Below are 22,563 nucleotides of genomic sequence, written 5' to 3'. Positions count from 1 at the left end.
AATGTCTCAACATTATTCAAGTCAGTGTGTTTCACACTTGACACAATTCATCCAAAATGTGGCACTTAGACCTATGACCAATGACATGACATTTGTAAACAATATGACTTTGGCACGTGCCGGGCACATCATGCACACAGGACCTCTTTGCTGTAGTTGGGCCGGCCCAACTGTAGCACTCTAGTTGGGACGGGCCCCAACTATAGTTGGGACTGATGCTATAGTTGGGGCGTAACAAAAACAGTGATCTCTCCAAGAGCCGGGCCATGGCCTGGCCGCGCCGAGCGCCGAAAAAGTGTGAACAGCGCGGATATGATCCTTGCGCTGTGAGTGTGAGCGATATCTGTTCCACAACCAAACCAACATGGCGTCTCACGCATCAAGGGCAGCCGCGGTTGCCAGACAAGTAAAACCGATGATGTCCAACAACCCAGAGGCAGCCAGAAGACGGGTTATTCAGCTTTATAAAGCCTGGTATAGAGAAATACCAGAAACAGGTAGGGTTTGGTGATTGATTGACTGTTAATTTTACTCAAAAATACAATGTAGGCCTAGGCTACATTTACGACGCGAGGATGATGTAGCCCAGGTCACGGACTCCCCAACCGTAGGCCCATGTTACGGAGGGAGTCCAGGGTATAAATGGTGCAAAATCGGGCGAAAAATTTTGTAACTAAAATTTGCAACACCTCTATCTTTCCCAAGGAGCCAATTTTACGCCTGTAACTCCTATGCGTCCTTAGGCCTATCTCCACATTTGGTGAGATGAGAAATTTGACACATCAACACCAATGATAGCCCCACCGGTGTGGCACGGACTCTCTCTCCTAATCCATCCTTAGCCACTCATCCGTATATGCAATTTCGTGTCAGCGTATTGAACATTTCGGCGCACCCACTTATCATCATTGGTGCAATTACTTTTGCACACAAACATGATTCTTGACCTTCCGCTTTCTAAAACCATTATTATGTTGAATGATTTCACTCACGTTATTCCGGTATTTTCCAGTCTTTTTGCCTTTACCCATTCAATCTAACGGGCTCGCTCTCACAGTCGCCATCTTTGAAATAAGGTCGGTGAACATTATGTCCCTTGACCCCCTTATCGTTTCAACGGCTGTTCCATGTCAAGACATTTAAACTGCTGCCAAAGTTTTGGAAGAGCCCATTGGTACATGTAGTATCGCTCAGTCCATGTAATACATATGTCTTGACATGGAACAGCCGTCGAGACGATGAGGGGGACCAAGTGACGTTATGTTCACCGACCTTATTTCAAAGATAGAGACTGTGAAATTGAATGGCATATCTTGTATTTTTAGGGGGGTTAGCAAGGAAGAGTTGTTTGAAATACCGGGTACCTTTATTGTAATTCAAATCTGTGACACAATAAGAAGTTGATGGAAAGGTTCATATCAATAAATGTCAAACAACACCACACATCATGGCAAAAACAACCAAAACATTCACTACATACAGATTTCTAAACAAATGACAAAAACATCAGACCAAAGGGAGGGTGAAAAAAAGAGGGTAAGGTAGGTTGGGATTTAGGACTCAGGCCAAAGAAACAATGGAGCAACCCTGAAGAGGCCTGGCAAGATGAAAATTATTAATGCTAGAAATATTATTAAAGTACTTGTGAAAACAAACACAGTTTAAGAGCATCAATTGTATCCGTGTTGAGCTCGCATTAATGTTTATTTTGAGCTACAATTAAAGTCTGTCCCACAAGGACTGTTTAAGCACGAGGACAGTTACAAACTAAATAAAAAAATTGCACAAGAGAAATATTTTTAAAAGGGATAAGGGGAAGCAACAAATCATGGAAATATATTGTTGCACCGAGCTACTTGTATAACAACTTAGTATTAAACCCAAACAAGGTTTCTCAGTTATGTCCATGTTAAGCTTAACATCAGTAATTATTTAGGAACTACAATTAAAGAATTGCACGCCAGTATATTCCGTGAATACCGTTAAAACATGAGACAACTGCAGTCAATGAAAAAATTTACACAGGAAAACCTTTTTAGAGTGGGGAAAAAAACAGCACAGAGGTATTGTCCCAAGCTAGAAACATGTAGAATAACCCAGGCAAGATCCACACCAGATTTAGGTGAGGAACTAAACTGAAATGTCACAGCTGTACAGCTGGACATTCATCTTACCCACAAAGATGGATGCTGACATGTATATGGACATGTTGGAGGGAACAAGTTGGTGTTTATTGACTTTCATTTGTGATAGTCCAATACATGTATGGACCTCTTTCCAACACAGACGCAGATGGTAGGCATTGGCCTACAGGTGTAATACCAACAGCTATGGGTGGCCTTTGCCGTGATGCCTCAATGCGCTGGCCTCTAAAGAAAAAACCTATTTCACGACCAAGCTAGTTGGCAGGCATTCCCTTTCCCTGCAGCGAAATCTGCTGTACACGTCCTACACATTTACAAGTACATTGCCATTATTAATGCTGCTGAATTTTTTTTGACCCACGGGTCTGAAAAGTCAGAACACAAACACCCCAGGAGTTACAACAAAGGAAAGTTCAAGTGAAATAAACAGTGGTGGCAAATGCTGTCTTTTATTTTGCAACGTTGCAATTTTGCTGTCATATATTCTGCCACCATTATAACCGAATGCAAAGAAGCGCTAAGAATATTTTTCCCAGTACCGGTAGCTTACAATGAGGAAGTTCAGAGAATGCCACTCTTTACTGAGTCATTTGTTTCTGAAATTTACCTTATACTGAGCACTAAATATGACCCAGAAATGAAAAGACCGAATTCGCATCATAATTACGAGCTTCACAATAGTCCTCACTTTGAAAAGAGGCAACGGGAATGTGGAAGCGTGAATGGAGCCGCATGCCACAGAACAATCAGCCTTTTCACCGTGTAATTCAAAGCGTGCAGAACAGGCAGGGCCACAAACCGAGAATTTGCGGTTTGGCAGGTGGCGTTCGTGGCCAAGCAAGGCTGGAATTCTTGGAGTGGGCTTTCGGGAAGAAATTCCCATGGTCAAGGGGTTAACATCTACACAACTTCCATTTCTATTGTGCCAAACTGAGTAACACATCAAAAGAAAGAGCTCAAATTCCTCAATCTAATACAAACTAAAACTCGAAAGTAGCTCCGGAGACTTGTGACTCATTTTTACAGAGCGGTTCACAAATTACATTCTCTTGAGTCTGTGAACTTTAACAATTTTTATAATGGAAAGAGACATTTGGTTGTGTGCACTGCGCACACTGCGCAGTGATTCTATCATTAACAACTCTCCAAAACATTTTCAAATGGTCTCAGTAATTGCAACATGAAGACTTACTGCTACACTGTAAGAGCGCCCCCTAGGATGGACTCAGCCATAGGAAGGCTTGAGACTACAGACAGTATAGTAATAAATGGGGATGGACTGTCACTGACACCAAGCAGTGCTATTTACATGTACAGTGTATTGCATTTTGGTTTGCGTCCTGATGGTTAATTTCACTTTTTTTAACACAAGTGGCTCGAGTGCTGTTGGTTTTTTCATGAAGATCCTTAACCCTAACCTAGACTGTTCAACTAGAAACAGCACTGAACAAATTTGTTTATTTGAGAGTGAAATACCAGTAGTTTGCAGTACCCGCTGCTACACCTGACTCAGAGCGGCCAGCCAACCACGGCAAGCTCGGTGGTCGAGTGGTTAAGACGTCTGTATTAGTAAGCAGGAGGTCGTGGGTTCGAGTCCTACCCGAGTAAGCTTGTGAATTTTTTTTGGAAGCTCTCCGACAAGCACTGAGCATACAGTGTTTATTAATACATACGTTGGGTAAGGGCAAAACCCGTTATAAAAAAAGGATTAAAGTTTATTTGAAACAACTCATCCATGTGTGGTCAAGTTGAATGAGGGACCGGTAGTCACGAGTCGTGTGGCTTTGTAATATGAACATTTGAAGTGGCATGAAGATTGGAGCAAGCACAAATGTAAATATTGACTTTTGTAAGCTGGTGCACCAGCTGAGCATTTGGAAAAAATTGCGGGCTTCCCCTCGCCTCGTCTTGGCCCAAGAAGTCAGTGATCGATAGTTGTTTTATTTCTGTTGAAGAGCACCCTCGCACAACTAGTTTTTACTTACTTTAGTGCGAGCTGGCACACAGTCTAATTATGAGTCGTTGGGGGCACACTATGCACAGTGTATGCTATCAAGCACTTACGTCTTGAAACCAAGACTATCCTCCCCCCCCCCCGCCATGCTGTCTACACAGACCACCACCAGACCACCCAGTGGCTTGAATGTTACCAAACTAGCACTCCAAAGGTACACCGCATTTGCGTCATCACCTTTTGGGAGGTTGCATTATCAACAATTTTAATAGGGTAGATTAGAGGACATCTGACTTTGTCTACCACTGGGTTCATACTTGACACAAGATAAGATCCTATTCCAGTGAGTAATGACCATACAGCTACAAAAAACTAGAGCACTGAGTCATGTACATGTACAAAGTGATGCCTGCTGGGTGCAGCCATGTTTGTGCGAAAACCTATGGAAAGCCTGAAATTTTGGACAGCTTTTGTTCGGCTATTTCCATATCTGCATCTGTATTCTAAAACGATATGTCAATAAAGTCAATACGCACTCAAACTTATCTACAATCAGTAAATGAGCACTTCACTTTGCCCTGTGTAAACAGTGCAAATGCATGTGCATATGTTCTGTAGATAATTTAGCAGTGACTCTTTAAATCGGATTTTAGCGGTACCCAATGCTTGTTGCAAATAGAGTACCTTATTTGATATTTATTCTATCTGATTTCCAATGTTCTACAAGCATGAACATGGATTCCATGACGGCATCAAATTTTCTCTGTGCGGAGAATGGGAAGTTAGCGCTCTCGTAATTAAACGATACACAGTATGTATAGTAATGACCCAGATAGTATTGAGTTATCTCTGAAGAGATAACGTGCTTCAATATGTCATATCTATATCACGCTGTGAAGTTTACCTTCAAGGGCTGTTCCGTTGACACTGAAGTGTAGCAAAAGGTTGAATTTTTGAGGTTGTGATCTGGGTCCGCAAAATAAAGGGCAAGGGCTGGATATACATTTACCTACCGTAGTTCATGTGGCTGCGGATGCTAGTGGCTTGTGCCTGTAGCCATGGTTACATTCATTTCCCCCTACCCCCCTCCCACGGGTTCAAAGTACAAAGCACTCAAAAAGAGAGGTGTGTCAGCCTAGCCTAGCAAGATGCTGTGCTTAGTTTTACATGGCTTCCCGCTAGTTAAACCAAAGTTGTGACACTTTTCGAAGTATAAAATGAGGAAGCAACACGCCCCCACCCTAACGTCCCTTTTCACTTCTGCCTGAAGTTTCACTGAATCTTACAAAAGTCACAACTCAGTAGTCTTGTGTAAAGAAAATAGTGCCCACACTCCAGCTTCCTCAATCTTGCAAAATCCTTCTAACCTCCTGATGGATTTCAGAAGATACAGATTGGTTAAACTCTGCTCCTGTCTTTGGGAATGGTTTATAAAAAGTGGATAATATCTTTAGTTGTCATGGAGATATGTATATTGTCATGACAAAGAAGAGTTTTCACCTTAAAAAGCAGCTAGAAGAATAAAAATGGACACGGGGCACTTTGCTTTTTATCAACATATATTTATAAACAATGTATATTCCCCTTTGATTGAAAGCTTATAGATTTTTTATGAGCCGTCAGGCAGCACTGAATTAGCTATACTGTATGTGTACAACATTAAGTGTGCAGTGTAGATATGTCCGTGAAAAGCAAACCAGGTTGAAATTAATGTCTCCCTGATGCCAACAAGATTAATTTAAAAAAAAAAAATCACTGAAGGATCTGTTCTGTTTCTTTACAGTGAGGCAATTCCAGCTGGACCTTACGGTGAAGCAGTGCCGAGAAAAGCTCCGTGAGATGTTCATGAAGAACGCCCACGTCAAAGACCCTCGCGCCATCGATCTGCTAGTCATCAAGGTTGGTAATTCTGGTGTATGTGTAAGGAAAAAAACATTGTTATGTCTGACCAGTTATGAATTGGTGCAGTGCATGATGGGATGAGTAGTTTCCCACGATGCATTGCTGAAACATTTGATGGTTTTAGACTCAGTTACCCACTCGGCTCATTTGTGGTAGATTTCACATGTATACATGTGATTTCACATGCACTGTAAGATACCTTTTTTAAAGGCTGTCTCCTTCCCTTAACCCTAACCCTCCTCAATCCTTCACCTGTTGGAGGACTGAGGAGTGTTAGGGTTAAAGAAAAAAAATGAGTAATTTTAAGTATGAAACTGGCCAATCATCTCCGTATAGAGAATTACATGTATGTAGATTAATCCAGAGAATGAGAATGCTGTATACTCAATTGTTGGACAGTCTTCAGCATTGTAGCGGTTGGGTTCATCCACAGCGCTACATGTAAGTGTATATTAAACTACGAGACAGCTAACTTGCTGTGTAAAGTGACGCCTGTTGAGCGCATCCATATTTGTGTATAATCTTCAAAGTTTGCATCGGGTATTCACACATCTGTGTCTGTATTTGTAAACACTACACTAAAAACCTAAACACACAATCAGTAAATGAGAGTTTCGTTTTGCTCGGTGTAAATAATGTAGAGACGTGCATATGCACTCCTTTGGTTAAGGCTTTCTAGTGATATGAATTCACCTTTATGTCGGGGGATGTAATAATTTTATACCAGGATTGGCCCGTACACTGACATGGATTTGAGCCAGCCACCTGATCCCCCCAAACTTAGTGATCAAGTAGTAAAGATGTCTGCACTAGCAAACAAGAAGTGGTGGGTTCGAATCCCACCCTAGCCAGCTTGTGATTTTTTTTTGCAATTCTCAGGTACTTATAGGTCTCTCTCAAATGACGTCTCTTCCCACAGATTGCCACATGCATTGGCATTTTTTACTTTGGGTTTTATGACACATACATGTACTTAGTATCAGCTGCACCGTACCGGTACATGTACATGTATGTCGAACATTTTTGGATCAGCACACACGTTGTATCCACAGTTGTAATTTTCCTGCAAAGATTTCTTCTAATGAGAGAGATCTATACATCAGAGTAAGGGCAAAACCTAGTGGAAGAAAAACAGATTCAGCCTGAAAATACACTTATTGTATTTTCTGCATGATGAATTCGGAATTCATGACCCGCTCTGTAAAAACAGTATTAAGGGACGCTGTGCTATTTCACGCTACGGACATTTTTCGGTCCCAATCCTTTCTTTTTCATTGTTTTCATTCCTGATACTACAAAGTTCATGTTATAACAAGGTAATTTACCAAGTCGGAGAGACCTCTTATTAATGAGATTGGACTGTAAATCCAGACAAATCCAGACCAGAGAGAGAAGAAACAGAAGTGTCATGTGAATAAATCCTTGCCTAAATAAATTCCTATATCAACTACATATCTATGTGTACAAATTTCTTTTGACCTTGGAATATAACTTCCTTAACTTAACTTGAATTTAATTCAATAGCATGTGACCTGTGACCAACTAATCATATCATGGGATTTATTTAGGCACTGTACATGTATATTTCAGTGATGGTAAATTGGCGAGAGATGTTACAGTTTATATTTGGATTAAACCACAGGGTTGTTAAGCAGCTATTTATAGATATTAGATGTACATTGTACCTGTATTTGTACATGGTAACCAGTTACCCACTTGAATCAGGGCTATTATTTCTGTATTTAGGTTAGGTGCTTTTTGGATCAATTGATGTGAATGATTTGTCATTTTTGTGCTTTGGTTTTGCTTTTGTTTCAAAACTATTCAGGGCAAAATGGAGCTGGAAGAGACAATTCAAGTTTGGAAACAGCGGACACATGTTATGCGGTACTTCCAGGAATCAGAGAAACCACCCAAGACAGATTTCTTATCCAAATTCTACGAGGGAAAAGATTGATGAGTTGCCTGTAACTAGCCATGTGTGTTTGGATTTTAGGACTAGATTGTCAGTTGGTCCCCAATCCATTGATTCTTTTTGTTTTTTAGACTATTCTCAGCTCCAGAAGATCACACATGAATGCTGTGATTTGTTTACTTTATCTAGAGAATATGCAAAACAAATATTTCCAGAACTCAATTTGCATCCCCCCCTCCCAGATTCTAGAAATTCATCAGGAAGCTTTAGGGGAGTCTGCCGTGTTCAGGATGGTGGCGCCTGGTGACTTACTCTACCTGGGTCTTGATGCTTGTAAACTTCAAAGGACAATTGCTTTCCTCAGTTGCTACCCAGTGGAGGGTTTTTTTGAGGACTCAAAAGGGTTCTTGGCAAAATATCACTTGGGAGTTGTGAATTTAATTGTCTCGTGGGTAGGCGCAATTCAAGGTTGAACATGAAATGTTTTTATGTATAACCAATGCATGAACACGTAAAAAATGAGTTTCCTATCAAAGATTTGAAGGTGTTCTACACGTACTTCAGTTGTCATACTGAGCAAGTCTCAATGTGCTAAATGCGAATAATGCATGTTAACCCCAACCCTCCTGAATCCTTCACCTGTTGGAGGATTGAGGAGGGCAAGGGTTAATGAGCGTGCATTGGTATGAATAATGGCATGAGGTGACAGGTGAAATGTTCCATTTCACGAGGCAAGGCAGAGTGGAATGGAACATTTCATCCATCTCCGAATGAAATGGTTCTTACCATTGCACGAATGTGAAACATCCATTATTTGTTTTACGCAATACCTGCACAAATATGAATACAAGAATAGGTCCCGATTGCATATTAACGTACGTCCTTTTGCAAAACAGATTTGTGTCCAGAGCGCTACCCACTATACCTGGCAATGTTTCCGTCCCTACGTTATTTTCCTCTCTCTGACTGGGAACGAGATGTGAAATGGGGCTGGAACTGGTCAAGTGAATGAAGTCAAAGGGTGCCATTGAATAGAACGAACAATTCAATGCCGTGATAAATAATCCACGAATCAGAGAACGGGGACCTATGCAGGTATTGTATAGTACCCATTGCCAGATTCTTGGAGTATTTTGATGGATATAAGCCCAAACCAACTGGCATCCAAATCTGCCTAGGGAATTATATGAATGACTTTGAGTTTAATTTGTATGCATTTGTTGTCCATTGTAAGGTTCACCAGAGTTTAGCTGACAAAATAAACTTTATTAGTCTTTATTACACAACTGTTCCATGGTCACAACTTTCTTCATTAAAGCATGTTGAACCCTGAGGCTGCTCAAGCTGTGGAATGCTGATTTAATCCTTTTTCAGATGGAAAGGAGGTAAACTCTATTAGTGGTGGCGTGATGTCTTTCAGCCCTTTAAAAAAGATAACGTAGTGCCACCATTTTTCAGAGGCTGAACGAACTTTTTTTCCCTTCTTGCTGTACTGAAACTTGTTACCAATATGGACCACCCAGAAATCAAGTCAAATAAATGTTGTTATTAATACCCCCTCAAATCTCTACTTATCACCACCGGTGTTGGCTCTGAAGAATGCGTTCTGCTATTTTTGAAGGGCAAAGTTCATTGGCTCTAAATGCAGACTTCACCCACAAATAAGCTCAAGTTCACCCATCCTAATCTGAATATCAACTGTGAACACAAATTTAACACTTGACTGATATTGTGAATGCTTGATGAAAATATGTTAGCACTGACAAGTAAAGCTGTATTCGATGGGCCCTAATAAGAAAATTACATGAATAGCTTTTTACAAAGTTAGGGCTATGGTAACACCTTATGTCACATTCCCCACCCATCCGTTGTCACGGAGACTAGTCTTTGAGACACCGTTAGCATTAATTACATGTATTTCTGGTATTAAGACAAGGATTCCTCAAAAATGCCCTAGGCATTGTAGCTTCCAAGCCTGAAGAAATCTGTAGAGAGGAGACAATGAAAAGTCCAAGCAGTTACAGTTTAAGAGGTTGGAGGAAAACCCCAGAGGAATACTCTGGGTAAAACCCACGGAATCAGGTAGGGACTGAAAACGCAACCAACATGGGGACCGAACCAGGAATCGAACCCAGACCTCAGAGGTGGAAGGCGAGGAAAGAACCACTACGCCAACCTGACTTCCCACTGTTACCGAGATAGAACCACTCTCATGTTCACATTTTGAAGCTTGAGAAACACACACACACCTTTTGTTTAAAGAGGCATAACAGTGCATTCACAACTATCACGGTATTCTAGGTACTGAATTAATTTGGGGCAACTTCACCTCTGTGTGGAACTTTTTGGGGGAAAAAATGCCAACCACACCCCTACTGCCACCAGTCTGAGTATTTTGCATAAAGAGTTTCTGTAATATGCCGACAGTAACTTGGCCTCCAGATTATGACCAGTCAGAGGGCCTCTATCTTGCACAGCCAAGTCAGCTGATATCAGTAGCATCTTAATCTCCAGATGGTGACCAGTCAGAGGGCCTCTACCTTGCACAGCCAAGTCAGCTGATATCAGTAGCATCTTAACCTCCAGATTGTGACCAGTCAGAGGGCCTCTATCTTGCAGAGCCAAGTCAGCTGATATCAGTAGCATCTTAATCTCCAGATGGTGACCAGTCAGAGGGCCTCTACCTTGCACAGCCAAGTCAGCTGATAGCAGTAGATCAAAAGCAACTTCTCATTTCATTAGCGATGGCTCACTCTTAACCCTTGAAATTACCAGTCAGCCTTAGCGCTATTTGTAAAAGTCCCAACAGTTTAGAAACTACCCCAGAAATCTGAAACTCCTCCCAACCTTCAACTTTTCTACATACGTGTATCAATATTCTCAGAGATAAAAAGGACCCAATCCAAGTTAGGTGGGCTTCATCACAGAGACAAACTTGGACACAGATACAGTTCAATATTCCACAAAGTCAACTGGTAAATTATGCAATATTTTTAATTTTCCACAATTTAAAAGAAATTTAAGGATATTTCAAAATGCAAAACTATGACTTCATTGAATGGAAATGTCTACATGATGCTGTAAGCTAAAACTGCTTTTGTTTTTATCTTTTTACAAATATTACACAATAAAACCCAAAGAGAAAACTACATGAAATGATAAAATTTCAACAGATCATAATTTTCAAAATATACTTAACCACTTCGTGCAGGGGCATTTTTCAACGTTGATGATGCTGGGCTGGCATGACTATCATTTTTTCCGTTTTCAAAATCCTTCAACAATTCATTATTCCATTTAACGGTCGTTTATAGCCGCACGGAGTAATCTTTAGGCACTACTCTAAGTTGACAGGTGACCTTCATTGATGCCCTAATATTTCAGCCAGGCCTGCAGCCTTGTAAACAGAGCCCAGATTGTGCGGTGTTACACAACTGTCTTTTGTTCACAAACCTGGTTCAGTGCACTGCTGACCTCTTTTCAATAGGGGCCAGATTAGCGTGCAGTGGTGCTGTGATAACTTATTTATCGATGAATCTGGGGGGGTTGTAATTTTTCCAATTTTGTTCCTAATCAGTGGAAACAATGGCCATTAGATTTTTTTTTAAATGCACACTGGGTAAACCCTTTTATCCACATAGAAATTATTATAAAGAAATCTATAAATTTCCCATTTCATCACGAAAGGGAATGCCATTGTATGGCATCTCACTTTGAAAATCTTAATTGGGATATTTGGCTCTGAATAAAATTAGGAAACCCCCCCCACCTGGAAGTCTCAATTCATGAACAGCATTTTGTGCTTACATTTTTTATTTTGAACAAAATATTAACCACTTCCAAGGGCGCCTTCAAATTGAAAGTTCAAAACAAATATACACAGCTGTCAGGCTTTTAAAGACTTTATACACCCAATAAATAAAATGCTCACAGCATGTGGGCAATGAAGGAATGAATACAATGAAGATATCCATATCCAACAATTATAACATCTGTACATGTAACACGAATTGATGATTTGTATAAAAAGCATTCCACTACCTCTGTATCGCAACAAAAATAAGGCCGTTTCATACTTCAAGCGAATGAACGTGAATTTATGATGTTAGATCACCTATTCGCAGAAGTTGAGCACATTTCACTTTGAGTGAACTTTTATTGCAAAATGTTTGTGACATCAAATTGACCTCGCTTTCACATTCGCCTGAAGTATGAACCGGCCTTAACTTGCATGCATCCCCCAAATTGCATGCAGCAAACCCAAATAGAAACCTTCTGGAATGTGAAATGCAAAGGCAGTCCTCCCAAATATTGAGCGAAAATGACATGTATCAACAGCATTGTCATTTTTACTATATCGCTCTCGGATGACATAGCCACTTCATGCTCTGCACCTTTGTTTGCCATCTTAAGGATATTTTTGGTCGTTGCTCCGACATCTGAAACATCAGAAGCAAAAACCCACCTCTGGACACAAAATTATGAAGACAATAATACCCTACTAAAAGGTGTACAGTTCAAACTTTGAAATGCTTTGTTTTGATCATCCCTTTGAGCAACTATGGACCAAGGCAGGATTGCAAAAAGATTTAAATGAACTCAATCCCCTCGTACTTAATGTCCGCAAATTTGGTGTCGGGCACCAGCGTTTTGCCATCTATGTTAAACACTGTGTAAAAGGTGGCGATCTTTCCCTGGTCCTCCTCCGTCTTCAGTGCCACTACCACAGTGTCCCTGGTGCCCGGCACAAACTTAAAAGAGGAGAAACCGCGGATCTTGTTGAGTACCCCGATCTTGTTGATGCGGATGTCGGTGAAGTCGGCGGTGCAGGAGATGAGAAGGTTGGTCGCTCGGTGCTCATCATCCGCCTCAGTGTAATGTTCCTTGCTTGCCCTACGAGGCAAGAAAAACCAACGCTGGTGGACGTCACTCCATACCCCAGACTCGTGTATCATGTAACCTGACAAGACAAAAACACAAGAGAAACAAAATTTTTAAGTTATTCCACTGGTACCCTCTTATTGTCATTTAACATCTTCCCACCAAACACAACTTATGCTGGCATGACCATAAATGTATAAAGAAAATCTGATCCATCCACACAAAAATCACTAAGCCACTGCCAAAACAATTTGAATATGTGTGCTGAATGCTAACTAAAATATACTTTTCCAAAGCAACAAGTGTGTTGCTATCTATAACTTGAGTTGTGGTGAGCTTTTTAACAGCAACCTACAGTTCTGCAATGGTCTGGTGCCTTTGTTCCATCTTTGTCAATACTGGACAATGTGGTGTTTGTGGGTGTCTCTTGCCTAAAACGTGCAAAGAGCTTATCGCAAGATGGAGGATACACCAACGGTGTCTTTCTTCTGATGAATTCCAAGTTGGAATGTGTTTCACACAGGAGTTAGTCATGAATAAGTTTGGCATGTTGGTGGGTAGGTCATATGCAGAAAGGCTTGGTTTAATATTTCAACTTGTATCCATGCTGTCAACTTCTTATAACCATAGCCCCTTCAGCATTTCTGCTGGGGATACTCCTCTACATGTATCCTACAAATTCTAACACTGCAAAGGAGCCCAATGGCACAGTCTTAATACTCCAACTTTCAAGATACACCAACTCTGTCACAGGAAACAGTGGCTGGGCTCTGTCTTCTTAAATCCTTCAAACTCTTGGTTGATTTTGATGGATTATGAAAAATTAGGTCAAGTTCAAGCAATGACAATTGTTTGGACCACTGATTAATTTTCCTTGGTAATGATGAGTACCAGGCACAATCAGCCACTGATTGATAGATGGCCGTCACTCGACCTTACCCTCAAGAGTTTTCAATAACAGAAAAGCCAAGTTACCTGGATAGGAATAGCCAGCCTCTCTTCTCATAGCATTGTAGTTCTTTACCCAGCTGAAATGCCGGACAGCCCCCTGATGACTGACAACTTTGACCCATTGGGGATTTAAGTTGACCAACTCCCCCGACGTCGTGGTCCACTCCTTGCCCAGTCCACCTACAAACAGCATCTCATCTCGTACAGCCATCCATTCACCTTTAAAACCTGACAAATGGCAAATCGTAAACAAGAATTTTTGGTTTTATAACTCAGTCATTGTTCATTTGTAGCATACACTCGACAAGTCAATAAATTCTCACAGGATTGCAAAATCATTCTCAAAGAAAACCCTATTAATATTTACCACCTAAAATTGCTCCTGGACAGAAACAACCAACCAACAGAACCATGCCGTAGAGGCAGCGCATTTATGCGAACTCTTTGCCAAATTTCTTTTTTTTTTCCTGTTCTTTAGTACAACCGCATAAAATCTTTGTACATGCAGAAAAATCTTGCAACAGTTGCAGGCACCAGGGTTTCAGCAAAGGTAGGCTACTGCTATATATGAGGTGGAATAGAAAACTGCATTGATATCAACCTGCGCCATAGACCACTGTGCCAATAGGGCCTGAAGTACATGTAAGCTCTCTAATACTCTCAACGTCAAGGTAAAATGTACTGTTGACTCTCCAATGGTTCCTCTGTTTACCCTCATGAGCCACACTCCAACACCAGGGCCTGTTGGAATCTGTTAGTATGAGTACACCCTTAGATGAGGTACAAAGAATGTGCCTATGGTTTTCAGTATGGTGCAGAATTCTGATACAAGAACATGTACCTGTAAAGTCCTAGAAGATACCTAAAGAAGGTAAGAACCTATGCATATGCCTGACTCCTTCAGCACGTAACTCTGAACATTCCTGACTGATCTTACAAAATCCTACAAAACCCTCCATCATGAAGGAACCCAAAGGCAAAATCTTGGTACTTAAAGTATTAAAGGATATCAATTCATGAGTTTAACTATATCGTGGCCAGGCTATGGCCCACTCCACTCTTCCAACAGCCATCCCAAATCTTATGATGTTCAAGGATCTAGTAGGGTTATTGTTATTGTGAAGCCTCAGGGTACATGTACAATCTGAGGTAAAAGGTCAAAGGTCTTCAGTGCAATCCAGTATGGTCGTGCAGCACACTGCTGCTACCAATTGTACAGCTGTTCCAATTTCAAAAGTCTGCATGTGCATTTTGCAATACGTGCACGCACTGATATTGATCTGTATCGGTAATTCTGTGACAATTGGTTGCTTAATATTTCAACCAACAGACAGGACAGTCCGCGCAGATGTTGCTGACTTGTTGCCTTGTTTTAATATGAAGGCCTTACTTAAATTTCAGGTTAATATTCATCTCTTTGTTCAATTTCAAGTTCCTACACATTTCTTTGCCGGCATTAGATTCTTGTCTTGACTTTCAAGCAGTTCTAATCCTCCTGTGAGGCCATGCCTTCCTTAATCTTATAAAATCCAATGAACCAGGTGGCTTTTTATAGATACGAATCAAGGAGTGAGAAAGGGAAACACATCGTACGTATACGTCAAAAATATGTACATGTATGTCAATGTGTAAGTATTTGTTGACAATATTCAAACATTTCAAGGTACATGTAATGTGACTCTGAAAAGAGATATTACCCTGAATCTGCTTAAATCCAATCAATTTAGCAAAATTTAAAAAGTTCTGGCAGTGTTTTGACTTTAGTTGCTCACTCCCACTCATTTCAAACTTGAGTCACAATTTTTTGACTTCAGACTTCACTTTGGGAAAGAAAATCACTTCTCACTTGACTTGATCTTGAAAACTTGGAACATAAAGTAGGGAAAATGGCTTGTAATTTGACTTCATGACTAATTGAAAACCAACTTCGTTACAACTCTAGATTCCGGACTGAAGGGCTAAGTGCAAACACTTGTGCCTCTAGGTCTCAACACACTGCTGGACGGGGCACTCTGCCGATTCAGGAAAGCACCCCCGGAGTTATTCAGGAAGATGAAATGGCCAGGATACAGCTCAGCCGCCATCAATTTTGTGTGGGTCTTGATTTCGCTTGAAAGTTAAGGACAAGAATGTGCTACTGTTTTCCTGCACAGTAGAGGGATTTGGTATGATCCACAAAGCTTGCTACAAAGATACCTGAGTTTAGGATTACAAAATCACCCCCCCTCCAATTCAAATACAAAGTGACAGCCTATTCAAAGCAGTCTCCTTTGGCAACTCGAGTTGATACACTCTGCAAAATTTCTCCAATTCCACAGAGAGCTTTTGAGTTTTACATACATGCAGTACTGGTCCAAGCTGCCACATCTGAAAGGTTCTTGAATTTCAACAGTATTTGAAATTATGGGATCCTCTGGCATAACTATGACCAATCCTATGAGTGTCATTTGAAACAACTGTCCCAATTAACAAAGGATGTCTTCACACACTTTCAAACAACAAGAGGAAGACAGCCACCTAGGAGAATCTGGTATCGCTGTAGTCTAGTCAGGATTTCCTGAAGTTAAATTTCTGAAGTCAATGAGATGTATGTACTAAACATGTAACCTTTCACACTTGCCTAGAGTTGTGTGCATTAATGCACAGCCCAACTTTTTTCAGCAGTCTACTATGCTGGATATTTAAGAACAAAAATTAATAAAAATACTCACAAGTTGTACATGTATGAGAATGATTTTTTTTGGGGGGGTTGCAGATTCATCGAACTAATGCAACTGATCGTAACACGTTATTTCACTGTACCATTCACGCTAAAAGGCCTAAATCACTGGGATTTCAATTACATGTGCATTTCAATTCAAAAAAGGAATGAATACATTATTCTAGCACTGTGCTTTCTCATACAAATGTACCTGAATGCTTGCCAAAACATAATGAAAGTATGAATTGGAAAAAAAATTTGCAAAACATTTCCTCCTTTACTTGTAGGAATTGCAAGATATTCAAAAATTTTCCACAGACTGTAAAAATCTGATAATGTGAGAAATCTAAAACAAAACTATTCTTCAGTGCATGTGGCTCAATGATAATGCCCATTTTGCAACTCTTTTCCAAACTCATGTGGTCTCCGAACTGTGTCGGCTGGTTCAGAATCAAGAACAGGAGTGTCGAAATGTGTGTGAGTGCCTGAACGTATCGGACGCACTCAGCTTATATCCATCACCAAAGCCCGAGTTTTCCCAAGGCTTTTTCATGGCTGTGAATCAAATCCTGACGCTGTCTAGGAAAATTATTAGGGGTGTGCATTTGCGGGTATTTTTAGAACCGGGTACCCGTTTTTTGTTAACATCGGGTACCCGGGTACCCGGAAAAGAGATCGCCTGATAATGGCATTGCGCACAACCCGGTGGATCATGTGCCCGAAACACGGTTCTTTTTGGTACCTAGGAAGCAAGCAGAACATTGTTCTAAACGTCGGAGATAATCTCTCCTACCTTTTTATCAAACGAAATTGTTACCTTCATTTTTCAAATTTTGTGTGGGTGTATGAAACAGAAAAACAAATCTTCACGGGAAACGTCAGAAAAAAGAACAGAGCTGCAAACCACGTACATGATATACGCACCTGCAAACGCTCAAAGGAAATGTCCCGGATGCTGCATGACCACGGACACGCGGAACGCATGTGGCGTGCACGAATGGTGAGCGCCGGTCGTGTCACGTGCGGACCAGATCAGTGCTATGTACGTCACGGGTTAAAAGGCTCAAAGTTTTATGTACAAAAATACCACCGTAACTCGAACAGTGCCCACACCATTACATCCACTTATTTTGAAGTTTCTGATTCAAAAAACCGCCACCAAAATGCTTCAAACGGCGTTGAAAGAATCGGAAGTCTAGATAGGGTCAGGAGTCATCGCAAGTTCATTTCTTTTCTGACGAGGACCAGCACGTTGCATAAATCAACGTAGCTGCAACTGTGTAATCCTGGCTTTCAAGACGCTGGTACTAACCTGATTGCAACGCGGGCCCAATTGTAGTCCCCTTCAGGCAGTCCAATCGCTGACACTGCAGCAGCCATGTGACCGTAAAAAGAAAGGTCATGTGACCACACATAAGGAAGCCCAAGTGAAAAAAATAGCAGCGCTCCACGTTGTTAAATGACTAAGCGATACGAAAGTTTTGCCACACGAAGGTACGTACCACGATGAAGTGATTTAGTTTTATAAATACTTTTTCAGGATAACTCCATTCCCCTGAGGTTCAAATTGTCGAGATTTTAATGCATAAGTACTTCGACAAGTGATATTTGATTGGCCGACTGTACTATGACTTGCACCTGTCAACATTTCCTTTTTTTTGAATGAAAAAATACTTGGATTTGAAATGCTTTAGTACATACAGAAAAAATCATTCCTGCTTTTTTGGTCAATTCCTCATCCACAGTTCCGCTGAATCACTGAGGAAATTCAAGTTGCTTTAATTTAAAAATAATTTTGAAACGGAATATTTCTTGGTATAAAACTTAACTAAACTAGTTCTCTGACTCCTTGGGTTTGTAGCGCACATTTAGTGCTTTGATTATAAAAGAGGCCGATCAACCGCACAATTTGTGCGTGATCGCTACTTACAGCACGCCGTGTGGAGTCCCAGTAGTAGTACCGCAGGAATATTACACAATCCGCTCTCGCTTCGTCGTCAATCCCGACATAAAGTAATTTTCATTCATATTGTTTTATTTGACAAAAATACTCTTAATTCAAACAGTAAGCACTACTTATTCTGCACAAAAGTCATTTAGGCCGACAGGGTTTGATAGTTACAAATACAGTCATGCAAGTGTACATCAACAGCGCTCCCCCCTCATAAGACAAAACTCCTTTGGTCTCTTGTTCATATAGGTTTGGTTAAGTCATTTTCCTAGTTCCGGATCGCGAAAATTATTCAGTAAGACTGCAGCTAAAAAATCCTCAAATTCGAGTGAAATATGGTCAGAAGTCAACTTTGTGTTTTGGATATACTTCAAATTTTTTTTCAAAATCTAAGCTTTTATATTTGGATTCACAGGATCGATCGACGAAAGTGATGATGACACCTTTCCTAGTTCTGCATCGGTTTAGGATGGAGACAAAAACGTCTTCACAAATAAAAAGTAACCACACGAAAAATCCATTTTCAGCCAAAACCATTGTAAAAAGTTTCTTTTCTAATAGAGAATCTTTTAATTTTGAGAAAATTAGATGAAAAATAAGAATTCTAATGAATTAAAAAGGTAGAAATTGCGTACGGTTTGACTCGACTTTTAAACTGTACAGTGAGCTATCAACGTTATTCTCCCCGCGCCGCACAGTTGACGAACCCATTACGTCACATACATTTCTGCTGCGCCCGTGTAGTTGAGTTCGCAACGACTTTGCGTGGTAACGCCGCGCGATCCGAGAGCTTGCAGTTTTCGCTAAATTAACAAAAACGGAAACTCTAAAAAAGTCATTTTGATTAAGCGGACATTAGATGCAAAGGTTTATATGACTATTCAATTTAAAGAAATATTTAAAATCACACGTAGCGAGTGACCTATCGCCCGTGAATTTTAGTGTTTTTTTCGCTCTTGTGAACTGGGAAATTCTGGAACTAGGAAAACGACTTGCGATACAATGGGCGGAGTGGGTAACAAAATTAGCTGTCGATCTCCGAATTCAAGTTTCATGTATGACCGCGGGACCGGATTTTCATCGGCACGGTGGTTTTCCATGAAGTCTGTCCTTCAGTAAGAAATTTCACAGACATTTTGTGCATGAATGTTTGTTCCTAATTTATTTACTTTTTTACGGGTACCCGGCCCGGAAAAATGGAACCGGGTTTTGAAATCGACGGGCGGGTACCCGGGTACCCGGGTACCCGGCACAGGCCTAAAAATTATGTTATAGTATTTTACACAAGTGAAAGTCTCACATGGTATAGTGAATAGTATTGTTGTTCTCATGGGCGAAGATTTCTTGTCAAATGTGGGAGGGATGGTTTCTGAAACGTCCCCCTTGTGCAGGCTTGACACAATACAGGGTACCTGTTTAAGGTCCCCCTTGAATTATGTACATGGATGTAGGGGTGTGCTTAAAAGTGGGAGGGGATATATCCTTTTCCCACCCCTCCCCCCTCCGGATCTCCCCCATGGTTATTCAAGATTCACAAGAGCATGGGTGCAATTTTGGGCCACCAATTTTTTCAATTCACCAAAATGCCAAACTTTCCTTTTCAAAGTTAAGTTTGTTGACTATTCAAGGCCTTGGAGGATTCTTTCAAAAGAGGAAAAAAACAATTTTCAACTGCCTGATGTGTGCATACTGCTCTTGCCAGATGCCAGTGCCATGAAAATGTAAGATATGCAGCCTACAATTTAACATCCAGTGTAATACTCCTTACCCTTTGTATTTCTGCCGTCTCCATCCGACAAGATGATCCACGGTATTACAGTGTTGTCAACAATCTCATAGATGACCCCCGTGCGATCGTCCACCGAGTAGAGCTTCCCATTAAATGTGACCAGCTCTGAAAGCTCCATCCCTCGTCCCCCTCTAGAAAGTTGTGATTGCAGGACTGACGGTTCTTTGTCTAGTTGTATACTAACTTGGTCATGTAACGAGTTGATGTTTAAATAGCCTTTCAGATAATACCCAACCCAGGTATTCTTTTTGGTTGCTGATTTTGAATCAGTATCTAGATCAGATATTAGACCAATTCGGTACTGCTCTCCAACTAGTGTTCGCTGGGGCGCTGTAATTGGGTAAGTTTTATTGTAGACTGCAGACGTCATTACGACATAGTTCTTACCCATGCCACTGTTGTTTGTGCTAAAATTCCCGCTTGTCCGTTTGGAACTGGGAAGCAGTAAAAACACAAGAATAAGAATGAACATGACTACCGCAGCTGCAACAATTCTCTGCCTCACTCGTAGAGCACCGACACCACCTTTAGCACCAGTGAAACTTGCGAACAACTTGGTCGGTCCTGACGATCGGCTGCTGCCCTCGACAGCCAAGGATTTCCATTCGTTTGACTTCGACATGGTGCTTTTTCTCTTTTTACACCGTTTTTTAGTACTATCCTGGGGTACCTGCAACTTCTCCACGGAATTTACGACCCCTGAATCACTGCTTTTGCTGAGCTTTCGTTGACGATGCGGGTTTCTGCCGGCATTTTTTAACCCGACCCACACAAGCCCACCGACGAGCAGCCACGTCAAGTTGGTGAAAGCTGTAATATTTAGCGCCTGACGACACCAACGATAGCCAGTGAGAAACACCTGCAGTGGATACATGGTACCAGACTTGACGACCAATACCATCATCAGTAATCGATGCGTTACTGAGTTTTCCACTGGTCCCCGCCCCGCAAGATCCGCACTTCTAAAGTGCTAATGAGAAACTGACTCGCGGAACCATTGCTATACAGGATTTTGTTGAAGCCGCCTTCGGAACGAAGTCCGTTTTGTGGCGAAAAAGATTTGAGGGCGCTGCAGCATTCTAATGGTCTGACCACGAAAGTGAAACCTGCATTCAGTTTCGCATCGCGTTTGTCGTAGATCGAGTTGCTCAGACTGCCCATGATTGTTCCTTCCTCCATGGTTACATATAACGATGTAGCTTGCTCCCTGGCAAAAAGAGGGAAAATATAACAACAAGCGCGACAAAAGGGAGGGGGGATGACAAAATCGGGTGATAACTTCAGTTGTCTCGGAAATATCTCGGAATTGACCCCTTCCACTGTTGATAGTTTGTCGCATGACACCCCCGTACAAATGCAATTGTCACGCCTAACACCTTTACCTCTGCTGCGTCATCAAAGGTGTGCTTGAAGCCTCATTAGATAAGATAGTTACAGCCTGCACTTCCCTGCCTGTCCAAAGTCATTCTCTCATTGGCTTAGGGATTTCTCTCCCCTGGGATCAAATCTGCAGGAGATAACCTGAGTGATAGTTTGCTTGCTTGCTTGCTTGCTTGCTTGCTTGCTTGCTTGCTTGCTTGCTTGCTTGCTTGCTTGCTTGCTTGCTTGTTAAAATGCAAGTTCGGGGTTTTTTGTCTCTTGGGGGAGAGATATTACCCATAAGCCCCCTACGCAATCCTAAACTGTCTTTCTAAAATGTCTGTCTTGTTTAGACTCAGAACTAATCCAAAAATTGAACCTCGATGGAGTGACGTCAATCATCGGCATCTCTGCTGGGACTGCGTGAAAAGAGAAATAGTTTCACAGTTCCGTGCTTGTCTTCCTGAGAGGACTCCAATTGTTGGAGCCGTGATATGCTACAACGTCAGAGTTATCTTTACGAATTATGAAACCAAAAAAACACTTACATTTTCTAGATTGGTGGAACACAGAAACCCCTCCCCCCGGCGGCCTCCCAAGAAAGCAGATCACTGGATTTTAGAATATGTTTGGGTCGATTTTGATGAAGTTACACTCGCAAGCTCTCCCCCGGAAGATGGCTTCATGTCTATCGTACTTTACACAACTGCTGGAGAATCGTTGCACTCCGAAAGAAATCGAAAGAAAATGTTAAGTTCATATATCTGGCAAGAAATGAGACAGAGGGGTACCCCCCAACATGTCCAATCACTATACACACTCTAGACTTTTGGTACCTACCTGTCTGGGAAAAAATTCCTCAAATTCCAGTGAAACAATGCCCAACATAAAGCAGGGGGTTCTCTCCGTCTCATATCTTGCTTCATATGTAGTTAACGGTCTGAACATCTGCCGTGACGACGATCCGTGAAAGAAAGCAACACGAAGCATAATTGCACTGATAGGCCATCCATAAA

General features: G+C 41.3%; 2 protein-coding genes across 2 annotated transcripts; one reads left to right on the top strand and one right to left on the bottom strand.

The window, feature by feature from the left end:
• The first annotated feature begins 309 nt into the window (after window positions 1-309).
• ndufa6 (NADH:ubiquinone oxidoreductase subunit A6) lies at window positions 310-9,201 on the top strand. Its single transcript, XM_022229303.2, has 3 exons — window positions 310-497; window positions 5,882-5,997; window positions 7,829-9,201. The coding sequence occupies exons 1-3, from the start codon at window positions 365-367 to the stop codon at window positions 7,955-7,957; spliced, it is 378 nt and encodes a 125-aa protein (XP_022084995.1). The 5' UTR covers window positions 310-364; the 3' UTR covers window positions 7,958-9,201.
• Window positions 9,202-10,871: 1,670 nt separating this feature from the next.
• cant1 (calcium activated nucleotidase 1) lies at window positions 10,872-21,171 on the bottom strand. The gene is made up of 3 exons (XM_022229329.2): window positions 20,168-21,171; window positions 13,772-13,975; window positions 10,872-12,875 (listed from the first exon to the last, which is right to left on the bottom strand). The coding sequence occupies exons 1-3, from the start codon at window positions 21,090-21,092 to the stop codon at window positions 12,505-12,507; spliced, it is 1,500 nt and encodes a 499-aa protein (XP_022085021.2). The 5' UTR covers window positions 21,093-21,171; the 3' UTR covers window positions 10,872-12,504.
• Window positions 21,172-22,563: the final 1,392 nt, after the last annotated feature.

Source organism: Acanthaster planci, linkage group LG07, assembly GCF_054643075.1.
Source record: "Acanthaster planci isolate LZ-2023a linkage group LG07, COTS_SCS, whole genome shotgun sequence".
Lineage (NCBI taxonomy): Eukaryota > Metazoa > Echinodermata > Asteroidea > Valvatida > Acanthasteridae > Acanthaster > Acanthaster planci.
Note: the sequence above shows the minus strand (reverse complement) of the source record. Positions and strands in the feature narration are given on the sequence as shown.